Raw genomic sequence first — 18020 nt, forward strand, 5'->3', positions numbered from 1 at the left:
GCTCCAAAGTCTAGCCCACGTGCTTCCTCTATTTATTTGGGAGGTACCTGGTTACATCACTGAGGGAAGGGGGTCACCTCAACAGCTCCAGTTAGACACAATATATGATTATACAAGAAATGCAAATGTGTTGACACTGGTGATATCGCCTTGTCTCTGCTCTGTCTGCGTCACGACGGTGTTCGGACTTGGCATTTAGCAGGCCGTTTCTGGACACAGACACTGATACGAGACTGCTTTGCAATCTTTTGGATTGCCAGCTTTGCACGGATAAAGAAATATACCACTTCAGCACATTTGACAGTAATTATAGCAATGGCCCTTAATCAGTCAATCAATGTTTATTTATATAGCCCAAAATCACTAGTGTCTCATAGGGCTGCACAAACCACAACGACATCCTCGGTAGAGCCCACATAAGCATAAGAGTTGTGTGATTATGTATAGATAAGTATTCTAACAAGTAGAAGAGGGGTAGATTTCTAGAATGTGTACAAAAGTTTGACTTAGGGACACAGTAAATTTGGTGTTTCTGTTCTTATATTTAAAGTATGTTTCCTCACAACAGGACCGAGTCATTGGCTTCCACTACCTTGGTCCCAATGCAGGAGAGGTAACACAAGGCTATGGAGTAGCCATGAAATGTGGTGCCACAAAGGCGCAGCTCGACAACACCATTGGCATCCACCCGACTTGTGCTGAGGTAAAAACGCCACTCGCTTCTAAACTGTCAATTTTGACACCCTCAGATTTAGTCCATGCACTTTTTTTAAACACATTTAAAAGCTGCTTTAAATCATCATACCTAAATCAATCAATCAATCAATGTTTACTTATATAGCCCTAAATCACTAGTGTCTCAAAGTGGTACCCAACTCAATACTCTTTTGAAATACCAGCTGTCTCTCGACTTTAGGTTGTGAGGATACAAGCTTCCTCACTGCTAGCTGGCATAAATTGAATTGAATTAAAGTGGACCCCTACTTAAACAAGTTGAAAAACTTATTCGGGTTAGGGCTGGGCGATAGGACCTTTTCTTTAATATCTTTAATTTTTAGGCCATATCGCGATATACGATATATATTACGATCTTTTGCCTTGGCCTTGAATGAACACTTGATGCATATAATGACAGCAGTATGATGATTCTATGTGTCTACATTCAAACATTCTTCTTCATACTGCATTCATATATGCTACTTTTAAACTTTCATGCAGAGAGGGAAATCACAACTAAGTCAATTGACCAAAAGTGTATTTATTAAAGTTATTAAACAATGGCACAAACATTCATGTCATTTACAAAACAGAAAGTGCAAGATTGTCAGACATTTTAGGTGTCAAATAAAAATGAGCTGCATAATAGGAAATCAAATAGTGTTCGTCCTTCACTATGTGGTATGTTACTACGGAACGTTATTCAATTCTGTTGTTGACTATTTTTTTCATACGGTGTTGATGTGGAAATGTTTGCCTCTGCATTTTGTTGGTGTTGCACCGAACGGAGATGTTGACATACTAATAGTGTTCCTCAAGACTCCTTTTTAGGGCCTTTCTTTTTTCTTTATTTGGGCTTTTCAATGTGGCTGCTGAGTTCACTTGGGAAAAAATTTTAGATGGACTTAAGGCTGGGCGATATATCTATATATGATACAGTTGTGATGATTCAACCCCCACACACTTTTGGTGTTTTAGCAAGTTGGACATTTATTCTGTATTTTGTTTATAGTCGTATCAAATAAAGATGTGTCAAATAGACAAATGCAACTTAAATTGTATCACTGTATTTTACAAAATACCAAAAAAGGACATTTTTCTCAATATCTCATTGACAAAATGATTCAACCCCCCTAGTTACATGCGTTGCTACCAAAAGTAGCATAACTGCTAATATGTCGCATCGTTTGAAAAGTCACTAAGGTTATGAAATTCTCTTCATTCTCTAGCACAGGGGTAGGGAACCTATGGCTCTAGAGCCAGATGTGGCTCTTTTGATGACTGCATCTGGCTCTCTGATAAATCTGAGCTGACATTGCTTAACACGATAAGTCATGAATAATTCCACTTGTAATCACAGTGTTAAAAATAATGTTCAAATTATAAAACATTCTCATGCCTTTTTAATCCATCCATCCATTTTCTACCGCACCTGTTCAAGAAGTTACGTAAATGGTAAGAAGTTATTTATTATTGGTTAGTGTGGGGCTTGCCCTCCTGGGGGTTCTTCAGACCACCAAGCACCGACATGAGAGCCTGTTTCAGGGTTACAATATTGTTTTATTTTTCAATAAGTCTCTCAGTTGCTTTCCAGCAATTGTTTCTTTCTCTTTCGTTCTCGTACTCGCTCGCGCTCTGGCTCCCGCTCCAACCCTGTCCCTCCTCCTGGCTGCTGTTTATAACAGGGCGACAGGTGATTAGATAACAAGGCCCAGGTGGGCCATCTACGCACCTGTCGCTGATTTCGAGGCCGGTCCTGGCAACACCCTGCTTCGCTGCAGGCCCGCAGGCCACGCCCCCTCAACAGTTAGCTTCAGAATAACAATGTTATTACAAAGAATAAGAGACCTATTATACTCTAGAAATGTTGGTCTTAATTAAAAATGCACGCGTTTAGTTGTGTTCAGTGTTAAATATTATATTGCTCTTACGGAAATACATTTTGAATTATTTGGCTTCTTGGCTCTCTCAGCCAAAAAGGTTCCCGACCCCTGCTCTAGCGAGTAACATACCACATAGTGAAGGACAAATACTATTTGATTTCCTATTATGCAGCTCATTTTTATTTGACACTTAAAATGTCTCTGACAGTCTTGCTCTTTGTTTTGGAAATGACTTGAATGTTTGTGCCATTGCTTAATGACTTTAAAAAATACACTTTTGTTCAATTGACTTAGTTGTGATTTCCTTCTCTGCATGAAAGTTTAAAAGTAGCATATATGAATGCAGTATGAAGAAGAATGTTTGAATGTAGACACATAGAATCATCATACTGCTGTCATTATATGCATCAAGTGTTCATTCAAGGCCAAGGCAAAATATCGTAATATATATCGTATATCGCGATATGGCCCAAAAATATCGCGATATTTAAAAAAAAAAAGGCAATATCGCCCAGCCCTGGATGGACTTACATTTTTGAAGCAGATTCTTCTAAAAACACTTAAGTGCTGTCACAGATAATCTGATGAGTTTTTTTTGCAGAAGGTCTTAAAAAAAAAAAGCAGAGTGCTTCTGTAACTCAGACAAAACCAACAGAGCACAATCAAATGTCTACTGTAGAGGACGCTGGCTTTCCAGACTTCACAAAATAAGACTAATAGTGAAGGGAGAGGTCCGGCCCCTGGTCTTTACTTTTCTGGTAATGTCCCCTAAAACAAATGAGTTGAATATCCCTGTCGTAAGATCTTTCTACAAACATCCTGTCTTACATGCCAGTAATAGCTGATAGTGACAGATCGAAATTGCTTTGTTTTCCGACCTTATTGGAAAGCATTAGCAGCCTTCCTGTCCAAGTGGGCGACACCCTGCGTTGGCGCTGCTTATGCTTGCTCTTCCACCCCGCTTGGGCTTCCTGCCCAAGCCTGAAGTTTTTAGAAGGGGGTCTGTCGTTCTGAACCAGTGGTGTCCACTCTTCTCCCCCACTACTCTGATTGTGGAAGATAGCATAACTAAGAAGATGGACTTTTTCAACGTCATAACTTGCTAATATTACGGACATAAACTTTCTCGCCTTCCCTCTTCGGTAACTCTGCTTGTTGTCCACGTTGGATCTAATGAGACGGCAAGACACCAATCAGAACAGACTGCTGCCTCTTCAAACCTCTAAAGGCCTTAGTGGCCACATGCGTGGACAGCACCTTTTAGACTTAGACTTCCTTTTTATTGTCATTCAAATTTGAACTTTATAGTACAAATAAGAACAAAATGTATTTGCATTAGCTCTTGGTAGTGCAGGATAAATAAAGCAATAAGGTGCTGATATAAATAAATAGATTATTGTACAGATAAATATATTGCACTTTTGCATACGCATCCAGGCTTATGGATGTATGTTATATTGTCTTTTTTTATTTCAGCGAGTTAATCCAATTTGGGGGAGTTGAGGGGATAATTTTAGCTCTTATATCCAAAATTGTGTACACTACTGGATTGGGGTCCTATGGCCGCTTATGTGGACACTTATACTGCCATCTGGTGGTGTCAGAAGAGTATAACATACAATGGAATTTGGGGGGAAAAAGTGTAAAAATAAAAATTTGCATGAAGTTCTCGTTTGTGTAGTTATGAACTAAGTACATCATATCCAAAGATGATACTTAGTTTTTATTGTAATTAGGGTCCAATAAGCCCAAAAAGCAAAGATAACTAAAAAAAGCATGTAAAAAAACAGCTTGGGCCTTAAGCCCCGTTTAGGTTATCCAGGGTAAATCACACCTAACCTTATCAGTGTCCACACACAACAATGCCACCGTTAAAGACCCACTCCCCCTTCCGTCTGCAGACACAACGTGACCTAGAACGCATGTGCACATCATAATCACCTCCAGTGTTTCTTAGTTCTAACTTATCTGAACAATATCCAGTCTTGTTGTGTTTCAATGAACTGGAATCAAGTGTGCTGTGACAAAAAAATGAAATTAATCTTTATTTCACACGTAAAAATGTGATAAAGAACATTTAAAATTAATCAATCCAGATATCTGGTCAGGACACTCCTCACTAGAATTGCCTTTGCCTTCATTGTCCATCCCTTTTTGGTGACTTTATATACTCTGGACCTAGACCTTGAGTCCGCGACATAAATGGCGGACAATAACTAATACAGTCTGCTTTGCCAGTCCAAAAACATTTGTCGTTTTCCTCGACGGCCAGATGATACAAAGCACACGCTACCATTTTTATCACATCCACTGGAGCTCGCATTCTCGTTGAGTCTCCTTCGACAAATGGACAAAGTTTTATTGCTAAGTAGAATCGAAGCTGACCCGGCCGGACATTTGAAAGTTCTCTTGCCGTCTGAGAGGTGTTGTATCCTAAATAGCTGCAATCGCTTTCTCTTAAGGCATGGGGTGTCCAAACTTTTTCCACAGAGGGCTGCACACAGAAGAATTTAGCATGTGGGGACATTTTGATATTTTTCATTTTCAAACCATTACAAAATATATGGATTTTTTTTTTTTTTTATCCTTAGGGCTCCTGGGGAGCATAGAGTCACTAAAATGTTAAAAATAAGTCAAATTATATTATTAATTTTTATTTAATGCTTACAGTAAATCTCTATATCAACTTGAGGTTGATATAAAGTAAAAAAAAAAAAAGGTTTTAAGCCTTTTCTGTCAAAGACAACTTTGTTTTTTATAGTAAAACTGAAATATGCAATATTTAGATAGATATAGAGCTATTTTTTCTCTTCTTTTTTTCGGTTGAATTTTAAAGAGTCGAAATTGAAGATAAACTATGTTTCAAAATTTAATTTAAATTTTTTTCCTGTTTTTACCTCTTTTAAACCATTCAATTAAGTGTTTTTTTCATAATTTATTCTCTACAAAAAACCTTCCGTAAAAGGGAAAAAAATGTCCAAACTTTCCACAGAGGGCCGCACACGGAAGAATGTAAGCATGCGGGGGCCATTTTCATTTTTTCATTTTCAAACCATAACAAAATATATGGATTTTTTTTATTATTTATTATTTTATTTTTTTTATCCTTAGGGCTCCTGGGGAACATAGAGGGTCTCAGTCAGTAAAATGTAAAAAATAAGTCAAATTATTATTACGAATTTTTATTTAATGCTTACAGTAAATCTCTGTTTCAAAATTTTATTTTAATTTTTTTCCTGTTTTTACCTCTTTTAAACCATTCAATTGTTTTTTTCCATCATTTATTCTCTACAAAAACCTTCCGTAAAAGGGAAAAAAATGTCCGAAGGAATATATTTATTTATTAAAGGTAAATTGAGGAGCAAATTGGCTATTTCTGGCAATTTATTGAAGTGTGTATCAAACTGGTAGCCCTTGGCATGAATCAGTAGCCAAGAAGTAGTTCTTGCTTTCAAACAGGTTGCTGACCCCTGTGTTATGTTAACATAGCAGCCACCTTCTCAGTTGGTTAGTTAAGCATCTGTTATTCACTATTCTTTATTTATTTTAAATTGCCTTTCAAATGTTTAGTCTTGGTGTTGGCTTTTATCAAATGAATTTCCCCCCAAAATGTGACTTATATATGTGTTTTCCTTCTTTATTACACATTTTTGGCAGGTGCGATTTAAACTCCAGAGTGACTTATACTCCGAAAAATAGGGTACCTTGAAGGTCGAAAAGCACTATACAAGTATAACCCATTTACCAATTCGGGATTCGATCGTTTTAAGACGAGCTTGGTCGTGGAACCAGTTGAGTTCTTAGATTGTGGCACCACTGTGTTTATTCTGCCCACTTTCGTAAATCACTAACTCTCAAAAACATAGCAAAAAACACAACTTTCATAACCTTGTGGTTTAGCGTTCCAAATTAGGCCAAGTGTGTTCTTTGTCTTCCTCCTTTTTTATTTTTGTTGTCCTGTCCAGCTTCTCAGGCAAATCATACAGTTGATGTAGATGCCCATAGCGGCTGTTCACATTTACTTTACAAAAGAGAAGTTTGGGATACTTCTCTTGTTGCCTTATTTGAATGTGACTTTATTAAATGTTAATATTATCATTTGGTGCAGCCGGGCCGGAGCAGGAGGGGATAGAAAGAGGAAAAAAAGGAAGACAGAGGGGGAAATTGTGGGGATAAGAGGGGGATTAGACAGAGAGACACAAACAACAACAGCAAAAACAACAACAATAGAACAACACCAGCACACACATAATATGTACAAATATGATGGTAAAAGTGATAGCAAAGAAACAGTTAGTGAAATAAATAATAATATAGAAATGACAATGAGCATTTTTACACTACAACTGGAACATTACAAATACCAATAGAGATAGCACTATTGATAATGAACAGTAGCAATAATGTACCTCTATTATCAACAATACAGTTGTTCAAATGCAACGATACGTATACATAATGATAGCTAGAAAGATAATAAAAATAAATTTAAAAAAAAGAAGGAATACCGAAAGATGAAAGGGAAGAGAGAGAGGCAACCTATATTAATCTTGTAGATTGTTATAGTAATAATGGGTTAAGCTTTGTCAGCATGCCTTGTGTTACCCAGTTTACCCTAGGGCAACAACCTTGATATATGTTGGATGAAACATGATTATGTGCATGAGTGTATGTATGTATATGTACTTGTATATCAACACAATGTGTATATGAATGTTTGTACAGTAAATGTATATGTACAGTATATGAATGTTTGTTTGTACAGTAAATGTATATGTACAGTATATGTATGTTTGTACAGTAAATGTATATGTACAGTATATGTATGTTTGTACAGTAAATGTATATGTACAGTATATGTATGTTTGTACAGTAAATGTATATGTACAGTATATGTATGTTTGTACAGTAAATGTATATGTACAGTATGTATATGTACAGTATATGTATGTTTGTACAGTATATGTATGTTTGTTTGTACAGTAAATGTATATGTACAGTATATGAATGTTTGTTTGTACAGTAAATGTATATGTACAGTATATGTATGTTTGTACAGTAAATGTATATGTACAGTATATGTATGTTTGTTTGTACAGTGAATGTATATGTACAGTATATGTATGTTTGTTTGTACAGTAAATGTATATGTTTGTTTGTACAGTAAATGTATATGTACAGTATATGTATGAATGTTTGTTTGTACAGTAAATGTATATGTACAGTATATGTATGTTTGTACAGTAAATGTATATGTATGTTTGTACAGTAAATGTATATGTATGTTTGTTTGTACAGTAAATGTATATGTACAGTATATGTATGTGTGTTTGTACAGTAAATGTATATGTACAGTATATGTATGTGTGTTTGTACAGTAAATGTATATGTACAGTATATGTATGTTTGTACAGTAAATGTATATGTACAGTATATGTATGTGTGTTTGTACAGTAAATGTATATGTACAGTATATGTATGTTTGGACAGTAAATGTATATGTACAGTATATGTATGTGTGTTTGTACAGTAAATGTATATGTACAGTATATGTATGTTTGTACAGTAAATGTATATGTACAGTATATGTATGTTTGTACAGTAAATGTATATGTACAGTATATGTATGTGTGTTTGTACAGTAAATATATATGTACAGTATATGTATGTTTGTTTGTACAGTAAATATATATGTACAGTATATGTATGTTTGTACCGTGAATGTGCGCGTGGATGGCTGGACTTGGAGTATGTAGATATGTACTGTATTTGTGTATGTATGTGGGAGTGTATGTACTTATGTATGTATGTATGTATGTATGAGTAACGGTGTGTGTGTTTTTCTTTGCACTGAATGTATTTCCCTTGACTCCCCCGCAGGTGTTCACCACTTTGGAAGTGACCAAAAGCTCCGGCGGTGACATCAGCACGGCTGGTTGCTGAGGTTAAACCCTGCTTGTTTAGCAGGGTGCTCTCATTCTTGACCACAGGAGCGGAGGAAGTCCGAGCAGGAACTCCCCGCTGACAGATTTGAGACGAGGGCACTCTGCTTAACAGCGGGGTTACTTTGCTGGTCATTAACTGGCCTCCATTAGTGTCTTTCTCTGAGGAGCTCAGCAACTGTCATCACTCCTTGTGACGTGTTTGTGTGTGGCTGAGCTTTTTGTGACGTTCTTGCCCGTAACCCAAAACTGTGAGGTGGGCAAGGATGGATGTCCCTCTGTAGAAGTTCACTATGGTCGGCCAATCCCTACGTCCAAACCTCTTCTTTTCTTTTGTTTTTTTACACAGCCATGACTCATCAAAGAGTAACACGACACAACTTTAAATGGCTACATATTAAGGAGCCTCATCAATTTCTCCAGATTGGAATTATTCCTCACAACATCGACACTTCCACTCTTCAGTTGACACATCAACAAATTGAATTCATTTGAATGGTTTAATACACATTTTGCACACATGTACTTCTGTAGGGTTATTTCAATGCCGGTTTTTCTGCCCTTTGTCGGTATAACTAGACATAATTACATAAACTTACTCTCTCGAATGACCCATAATCATGAACAATTTACTGAAGGCTGTTTGTGCTGCTTTAGCCTATTTTCAGTGTCCACTAAACATTAGGTATATATGTCAAAGATGTATCTGATTTTGGTAGAGGACAAGTCCAAATCTTCTTGTTCTTTGGTGTCAAAACTCTTAAGCTTACCTATCAAGATAAATAAAGAATCTTCTCGTCATCGTTTTTTGTTTTTTTTTCCCCTGCTCATAATTTAGCTTTTGAGGAGCTCTGGAAAGAAGATTTTCCCAGTGGATCACAAATAATCCCGTTGAAGTGGATATGCTATTCATGTCTGCCAGATCAGAGAGGCGTGTAGAAATAAAAGCGACGCGGTGTACGCTTCTACAAGTGTCTGTTGATCAGTCGCATCTGGACTGGTGTGAAGCTTTTGTTCAATGTTATATCCGACTACGAGTGCGTCACCTGCTCGGGTTGTCATGGCCACCCAGCTTTGATTTATTACTTACCGAGCCTCATGCTTATTTAATTATGGACACTGCATTACTGTTGAGCTGATTGACGGGCGTTTGTTATTCAGTCCTCTAAAGCAGTGGTTCTCAACCTTTTTTCAGTGATGTACCCCCTGTCAACATGTTTTTAATTCAAGTACTCCCTAATCACAGCAAAGCATGTTTGGTTGGAAAAAAGAGATAAAGAAGTAAAATACAGCACTATGTCATCAGTTTCTGATTTATTAAATTGTATAACAGTGCAAAATATTGCTCATTTGTAGTGGTCTTTCTTCAACTATTTGGAAAAAAAGATATAAAAATAACTAAAAACATGTCGAAAAATAAACAAGTGATTGAATGATAAATGCAGATTTCTCCACATAGAAGTAATCATCAACTTAAAGTGTCCTCTTTGGGGATTGTAATAGAGATCCATCTGGATTCATCAACTTACTTCCAAACATTTCTTCACAAAAAAAGAAATCTTTAACATCAATATTTATGGAACATGTCCACAAAAAATCTAGCTGTCAACACTGAATATTGCATTGTTGCATTTCTTTTCACACTTTATGAACTTACATTCATATTTTGTTGAAGTATTATTCAATAAATATATTTATAAAGGATTTTTAAATTGTTGCTATTTTTAGAATATTTATAAAAATACATCTCACGTACCCCTTGGCATACCTTCAAGTACCCCCAGGGGTACGCGGACCCCCATTTGAGTACCACTGATCTAAAGCACAGACTTAGTTAACCCATAAGAAGCAACACTTTTTTTTTTTTTGCCTAAAATACATTTCAAGTTCAAACACAAATTACATTTGTTGGAAAAAAAAACAGGATGGTTTTGTGTTTTGCTTTTATGTATAAAATATATTAATAGGCTCCAGCAACCCCCTGCTACCCCAAAAGGGACAAGCGGGAGAAAATGGATGGTTGGATGGATGATCCACAATCTGGATACAGCACCACATTCTTCCTAAAGGCCAGTCCTCTGCCGTGTCTTAAGTAGGAACTTCCAGTTTTTAAAAAAAACTGTTTTCACTTCTGCTGACTGGTGATTTTCATATTTTTTGTCAAATGAAAATCAAACCGCTTTTTTTAAATCTAGTTATTGCTTTTAAACCTTGAGAAAACCCCAATTTTTTCAAATGTATTTTTTTATTTCAATAATATATAATAAGTCTAGTGCAGGGATGTCAAGCTGCTTTTCATTGAGGGCCACATGGCAGTTATGTCTGCCATCAGAGGGCCGCTTCGAACACTGAATAATGTATGCATTTGTCTCTAGTTTCATTATTAATTATACAAATTGTTTTCAGTACACCAGGGGTCCCCAAACTTATTGACTCGGGGGCCGCATTGGGTTAAAACAATTTGGCCGCGGGCCGGGCTGTCGATTATATAGCTATATATATATATATATATATATGTATATGTGTATATGTATATATATGTGTATATATAAACATGCATACACAAGTCTCCAAAGCGTTAACCAACAAGTTGCTACAATCAAAAAAAAAAAAATATATATATATATATATTAGAGATGCGCGGATAGGCAATTATATCATCCGCATCACCAAAGTCGTCATCCACCCGAACCAACATTTTATCAGGACCTTACCCGCCCGCTGAATTACATCAGAGGTCGGCCGATAATCTCCCTCGATCTGGGGCTCCATGCAAGATCTCATCCCGTGGGGTCAAAATGATCACAAGAACGGTGACCAAAAATCCCAGAACCACACGGGGGGACCTGGTGAATGACCTGCAGAGAGCTGGGACTAAAGTAACAAAGATTATAATCAGTAACACACTACACTGACAGGGAATCATCCTGCAGTGCCAGACGTGTCCCCCTGCTTAAACCAATGCATGTCCAGGCCCGTCTGAAGTTTGCCAGAGAGCACATGGGAGAATGTCATGTGGTCAGATGAAACCAAAATATAACTTTTTGGTATAAACTCAACTCGTGGTGTTTGGAGGAGGAAGAATACTGAGTTGCATCCCAAGAACACCATACCTACTGTGAAGCATGGGGGTGGAAACATCATGCTTTGGGGCTGTTTTTCTGCTAAGGGGACAGGACGATTGATCCGTGTTAAGGAAAGAATGAATGGGGCCATGTATCCTGAGATTTGGAGCCAAAACCTCCTTCCATCAGTGAGAGCTTTGAATGCTTGACCAAATACTTATTTTCCACCATCATTTACAAATAAATTCTTTAAAATTCCTACAATGTGAATTCCTGGATTTTTTTCCCATTCTGTCTCTCACAGTTGAAGTGTACCTATGATGAAAATGACAGACCTCTGTCATCATTTGAAGTGGGAGAACTTGCACAATCGCTGGCTGACTAAATACTTTTTGGCCCCACTGTATATTTTATATATATATATATATGTGTGTATATATATACCTTGCACACTAATTGACTGAAAGAGCGCACACTTGCCGCTCAAGTTATCAATGGGAAAATGCATTCTTCGACAATATGATTTGCTGGGCGGCTAGGAGAGTAAAATGGATTCGAAAGGAGAGATTTAAAAAAAATTCTAAATAAAAAAATTATATAATTGAATTTTTTTCAACTTGGGATTTCCTGCGGGACGGATTTTGGATGCTGGTGGGCCGTATTCGGCACGCGGGCCATAGTTTGGGGACTCCTGAAGTAGACTGTCGATTTTACATTCAGAAATTTTTACTGTTAGTGTCTTATTTTTTACATTTTACTGTAAATGGAAAAACAGTACCAATGTTTTTTTGAGGGGTTTTATGGAAGAAGCTGGCAGTTTAGTTGCCAGAATTTTTGTGTTAAATTGACTTTGGGTTTTTTCAACATTATTATGGAAAAATAGTAAGTTATTTTTTTATTTTATCAACTTAGCTGCCAGTTTTTCTACCATAAAAGCAAAAGCAGAGTGTTCCATTTACAGTAATACACCCTTATAAACAACTGTAGATTTTACAGTCAAAAACTGGCAGCTCAGTCAAGCAAATTTTAAAGCAAAAAAAAAGTATTACATTTTTCAATTTACAGTAATTTGCTGTAAACAACGTAAAATGTGTCATTTTTATTCATTTGATGGCTAGTTTGCTGTAAAGTTAAATATTTTTATTTGTTATTTAGACATAAGCATGTTTGGAAAGTATGATAATATAATGTAATATTTGTTGCAATATTGGATATTATTGGAGTTTACAAGGTATGCAATTTCAAGCCTTTTTCCCGTCAAAATGGGAAAAAAAACCCAATTACATTTAGTGAGTAAATAAGTTCTTTATTGATATATATCATTTGTAGGTGTTTGCAGGCCGGATAAAATGAGACGGCGGGCCTTGTGTTTGACACCTCTGGTCTGGTGCGTTCAAATAAAACTTGTGAAAAACAATTTCCTGTATGACATTCTGACAAGAAAATTGTATATGTCCAGAAGTTATTCTTTTTTAGTTGATTTAAATTATGCAAATGAGTAACACAATCATGAGTCCAGCTTCAGAAGTGTGCTTCATCTCATTTGAAACATACAGCAATAAAAACTTAGATTTTGATCCATGATGTGTGGATATAATAACTTCCAGTTCTGCTGTTGGAATATAAAAGTATTATTTCAAAATGAATGTAAAAAAAACAGTACTGTAAATTGTTCAAACAAAACGTTAATTTTCGTGTTGAAAAGCTAAAATCCCACCTTAAATAAATGTTTGTATATGCATTCTAGATTTCTCAGTTGCAAGTCAGCAGAACCCAAAAAAACTGACCATAAAAATGCTTTTTCGCTACATTCCGGAGTCACATTGCAAAAAAAAAAGGTGACAAAATGTAGGATTAAAAAAAGACGAGATTTTAGGAAAATACTAAAAACTAGAGTCAATTGTACTTGTTAAAACATCCTGAATCAAAATTTGTTTGAAGTTAAGATAGAAAAAAGTATTTTATTCTGAAAACATGCATTATTCACCTTCCAATTCTTAAATTAAGCATCCTCGGGAATGCAGACTCTTAAATAATCAAGATTTTATTTGTGGGGAAAACCCAAATATATTTTTTGTATTATTATTTTCTCAATTTTAAACTGGAATAGACAAAGCATAATTAATCATGCTGATATTGTGTAAATTCAATGACTAAAAATGAGGAAATAGTTCTATCTTTTGGGAAATTTTGTTGAAATTCAACTTTAATTCTTGGCAAGTACTTTTTGTATTGTAGTGACTTCTATTTCTGGTGTTGGGATAGAAAGTGTTTTTCAAAAATTACATTCAAATAAACCCATTGTTGGGGAAAAAAAAACAAGATTTTTTTTTTACCTTGTTAAAAAGCCAAAGCTAGATCCAATTAATCGTATCTGCATTTAATATTTCTAAATCACCAGTCAGCAGTAACAAACAAAAAAACTGACCCAAAACATAATTTCCGGATCCAAAAGTTGCTTTTTCAACCATAGGGCGAAACTACCCTTGCCCAAGCATCAAGACATAATTTTTGGATCCAAAAGTTGCTTATTCTACCATAGGGCGAAACCCACCTTGCCCAAGCATCAAAACTTAATTTCTGGATCCAAAAGTTGCCTTTTCTACCGTAGGGCGAAACCACCCTTGCCCAAGCATCAAGATAACATTTCTGGATGCTTCCTTGCCCACGCATCAAAACATAATTTCCAGATCGAAAAGTTGCTTTTCTACCTTAGGGCGAAACCATCCTTGCCCACGCATCAAAACATAATTTCCGAATCCATAAGTTGCTTTTTCTACCTTAGGGCGAAACCATCCTTGCCCAAGCATCCTGCTAATTTTATTTTTTTAAATCCGATTATTCACGCCCTGTGATGAGGTGGCGACCTGTCCAGGTAGTACGCCGCCTTCCACCCGATTGTAGCTGAAATAGGCACCAGCGACCCCAAAGGGAATAAGCGGTAGAAAATGGATGGCTGGATAATCACTCCTTTTTAAATTTTGATCATTCATGATTGATCACAGGTTAATACTTGCTTGCAAAATTCATAAGAACTTCAAAGAGTTTGAAGACATCACAACTGAGTCAGAATGTGATACATGGTCTACTTGTCAGCGTCTGTTGGCACTCTTCAAATAAAATGTGATACCTGGTCTACTTGTCAGTTTCTGTTGGCACTCTTCAAATAAAATGTGATACATGGTCTACTTGTCAGCGTCTGTTGGCACTCTTCAAATAAAATGTGATACATGGTCTACTTGTCAGCGTCTGTTGGCACTCTTCAAATAAAATGTGATACATGGTCTACTTGTCAGTTTCTGTTGGCACTCTTCAAATAAAATGTGATACCTGGTCTACTTGTCAGTTTCTGTTGGCACTCTTCAAATAAAAACACCTTTTCTTTGGAAGCGAGCATCTTTTCCTTGTCAGCCAGCACGTCCTGACTTGATCCAATGTGGAAAGTCGCTTCCAAATGACGACATCTTTCTTTGAAGATTGCCAGCAGGTCCTGACAAGATAACACATTAATTGCGGCAAAAAGCATGTCAACCCTACCAAGTGGATGAGCGCATGGTCCCAGTGCCCGCCTGCTTTAGACAAAATTGTTTTCATTGAGGGCCCCAAGACAGTTGTGCTTGCCCGAAGGGGGCCACTTTTAACAGTGAATAATACACAGTATCAATAGAAAAACAAGCCTAGAAGTTTCTCTTTTTTAACATATGCTGTACAAAGTCAAATCTTTAGATTGTATTGTGCTCAGTCGACACACTTTTAACATAATAATTGCAGGTTTTATTTTATTTTTTTACGGCATATAAAATAAAAAAATACATGGAATTAAATGGAATGTAAAAACGATACCACTGTTTGTTTTTTATTTAAAAGTTAATGAATGTCTTTTACACTATGAAATATACGATTGTTGTGTTTAATAGGTTATTACTCCATATTGAGGGGATTTTACTGTGAAAAATGTTAACACAAAAAGTTTGGATTATTTGCTTTGACATAAGTCATGCAGATGTTTAAAGGCCTCCTGAAAAGAGATGTTCTTATTTAACTGATGTTCTTATTTAACCGATGTTCTTATTAACCGATGTTCTTATTAACCGATGTTCTTATTTAACCGATGTTCTTATTAACCGATGTTCTTATTAACCGATGTTCTTATTAACCGATGTTCTTATTTAACCGATGTTCTTATTAACCGATGTTCTTATTAACCGATGTTCTTATTAACCGATGTTCTTATTAACCGATGTTCTTATTAACCGATGTTCTTATTTAACCGATGTTCTTATTAACCGATGTTCTTATTAACCGATGTTCTTATTAACCGATGTTCTTATTTAACCGATGTTCTTATTAACCGATGTTCTTATTAACCGATGTTCTTATTAACCGATGTTCTTATTAACCGATGTTCTTATTAACCGATGTTCTTATTTAACCGATGTTCTTATTAACCGATGTTCTTATTAACCGATGTTCTTATTAACCGATGTTCTTATTTAACCGATGTTCTTATTAACCGATGTTCTTATTAACCGATGTTCTTATTTAACCGATGTTCTTATTTAACCGATGTTCTTATTAACCGATGTTCTTATTAACCGATGTTCTTATTTAACCGATGTTCTTATTTAACCGATGTTCTTATTAACCGATGTTCTTATTAACCGATGTTCTTATCAACCGAGCCATACCGCCCCACACTGTACATGTATTTTTTTTGTATTACATTTATTCAGAAAAGATAAGGTACTTGGGGCGGTATAGCTCTGTTTGTAGAGTGGCAATGCCAGCAACTGTAGTGTTCAAGGTTCGATCCCCGCTTCCGCCAAAATTGTCACTGCCGTTGTGTCCTTGGGCAAGACACTTTACCCACCTGCTCCCAGTGCCACCCACACTGCTTTAAATGTCACTTAGATATTGGCTTTCACTATGTAAAGCGCTTTGAGTCACTAGAGAAAAGCGCTATATAAATATAATTCACCTGACTTTATTAAGACAGTATTTCCACGCTTTCGGGGGCCACACGCATTGATGTGGCGGGCCACACGCATTGATGTGGCGGGCCACACGCATTGATGTGGCGGGCCACACGCATTGATGTGGGGGGCCACACGCATTGATGTGGGGGGCCACACGCATTGATGTGGCGGGCCACACGCATTGATGTGGCGGGCCACACGCATTGATGTGGCGGGCCACACGCATTGATGTGGCGGGCCACACGCATTGATGTGGCGGGCCACACGCATTGATGTGGCGGGCCACACGCATTGATGTGGCGGGCCACACGCATTGATGTGGGGGGCCACACGCATTGATGTGGCGGGCCACACGCATTGATGTGGCGGGCCACACGCATTGATGTGGCGGGCCACACGCATTGATGTGGCGGGCCACACGCATTGAAGTGGGGGGGCCACACGCATTGATGTGGGGGGGGCCACACACATTGATGTGGGGGGGGCCACACACATTGATGTGGCGGGCCACACACATTGATGTGGGGGGCCACACGCATTGATGTGGCGGGCCACACGCATTGATGTGGCGGGCCACACGCATTGATGTGGGGGGGCCACACGCATTGATGTGGCGGGCCACACGCACTGATGTGGCGGGCCACACGCATTGATGTGGCGGGCCACACGCACTGATGTGGCGGGCCACACGCATTGATGTGGCGGGCCACACGCACTGATGTGGCGGGCCACACGCATTGATGTGGCGGGCCACACGCACTGATGTGGCGGGCCACACGCATTGATGTGGCGGGCCACACGCATTGATGTGGGGCGGGCCACACGCATTGATGTGGGGCGGGCCACACGCATTGATGTGGGGGGGGCCACACACATTGATGTGGCGGGCCACACGCATTGATGTGGCGGGCCACACGCATTGATGTGGCGGGCCACACGCATTGATGTGGCGGGCCACACGCATTGATGTGGCGGGCCACACGCATTGATGTGGCGGGCCACACGCATTGATGTGGCGGGCCACACGCATTGATGTGGCGGGCCACACGCATTGATGTGGGGGGCCACACGCATTGATGTGGGGGGGGCCACACACATTGATGTGGGGGGGGCCACACACATTGATGTGGGGGGGGCCACACGCACTGATGTGGGGGGGGCCACACACATTGATGTGGCGGGCCACACGCATTGATGTGGGGGGCCACACGCATTGACGTGGCGGGCCACACGCATTGATGTGGCGGGCCACACGCATTGATGTGGCGGGCCACACGCATTGATGTGGCGGGCCACACGCATTGATGTGGGGGGGGCCACACACATTGATGTGGGGGGGGGCCACACACATTGACGTGGCGGGCCACACGCATTGACGTGGCGGGCCACACGCATTGACGTGGCGGGCCACACGCATTGACGTGGCGGGCCACACGC

The 18020-nt window shown here is 38.4% G+C and overlaps 1 protein-coding gene across 1 annotated transcript in view; it reads left to right on the forward strand.

Moving 5' to 3' along the window:
• Positions 1–9343, forward strand: part of txnrd3 (thioredoxin reductase 3) — a 41216-nt gene extending 31873 nt beyond the window's left edge. Inside the window, exons 15-16 of the mRNA XM_061875541.1 lie at positions 569–703; positions 8481–9343. Of these exons, the coding sequence (XP_061731525.1) occupies positions 569–703; positions 8481–8543 (198 nt within the window). The 3' untranslated portion in view covers positions 8544–9343. The remainder of the gene's footprint in view (positions 1–568; positions 704–8480) is intronic.
• The last annotated feature ends 8677 nt before the right edge of the window (positions 9344–18020 follow it).

Source organism: Nerophis ophidion, linkage group LG16 (genome assembly GCF_033978795.1).
Source record: "Nerophis ophidion isolate RoL-2023_Sa linkage group LG16, RoL_Noph_v1.0, whole genome shotgun sequence".
Classification (NCBI taxonomy): domain Eukaryota; kingdom Metazoa; phylum Chordata; class Actinopteri; order Syngnathiformes; family Syngnathidae; genus Nerophis; species Nerophis ophidion.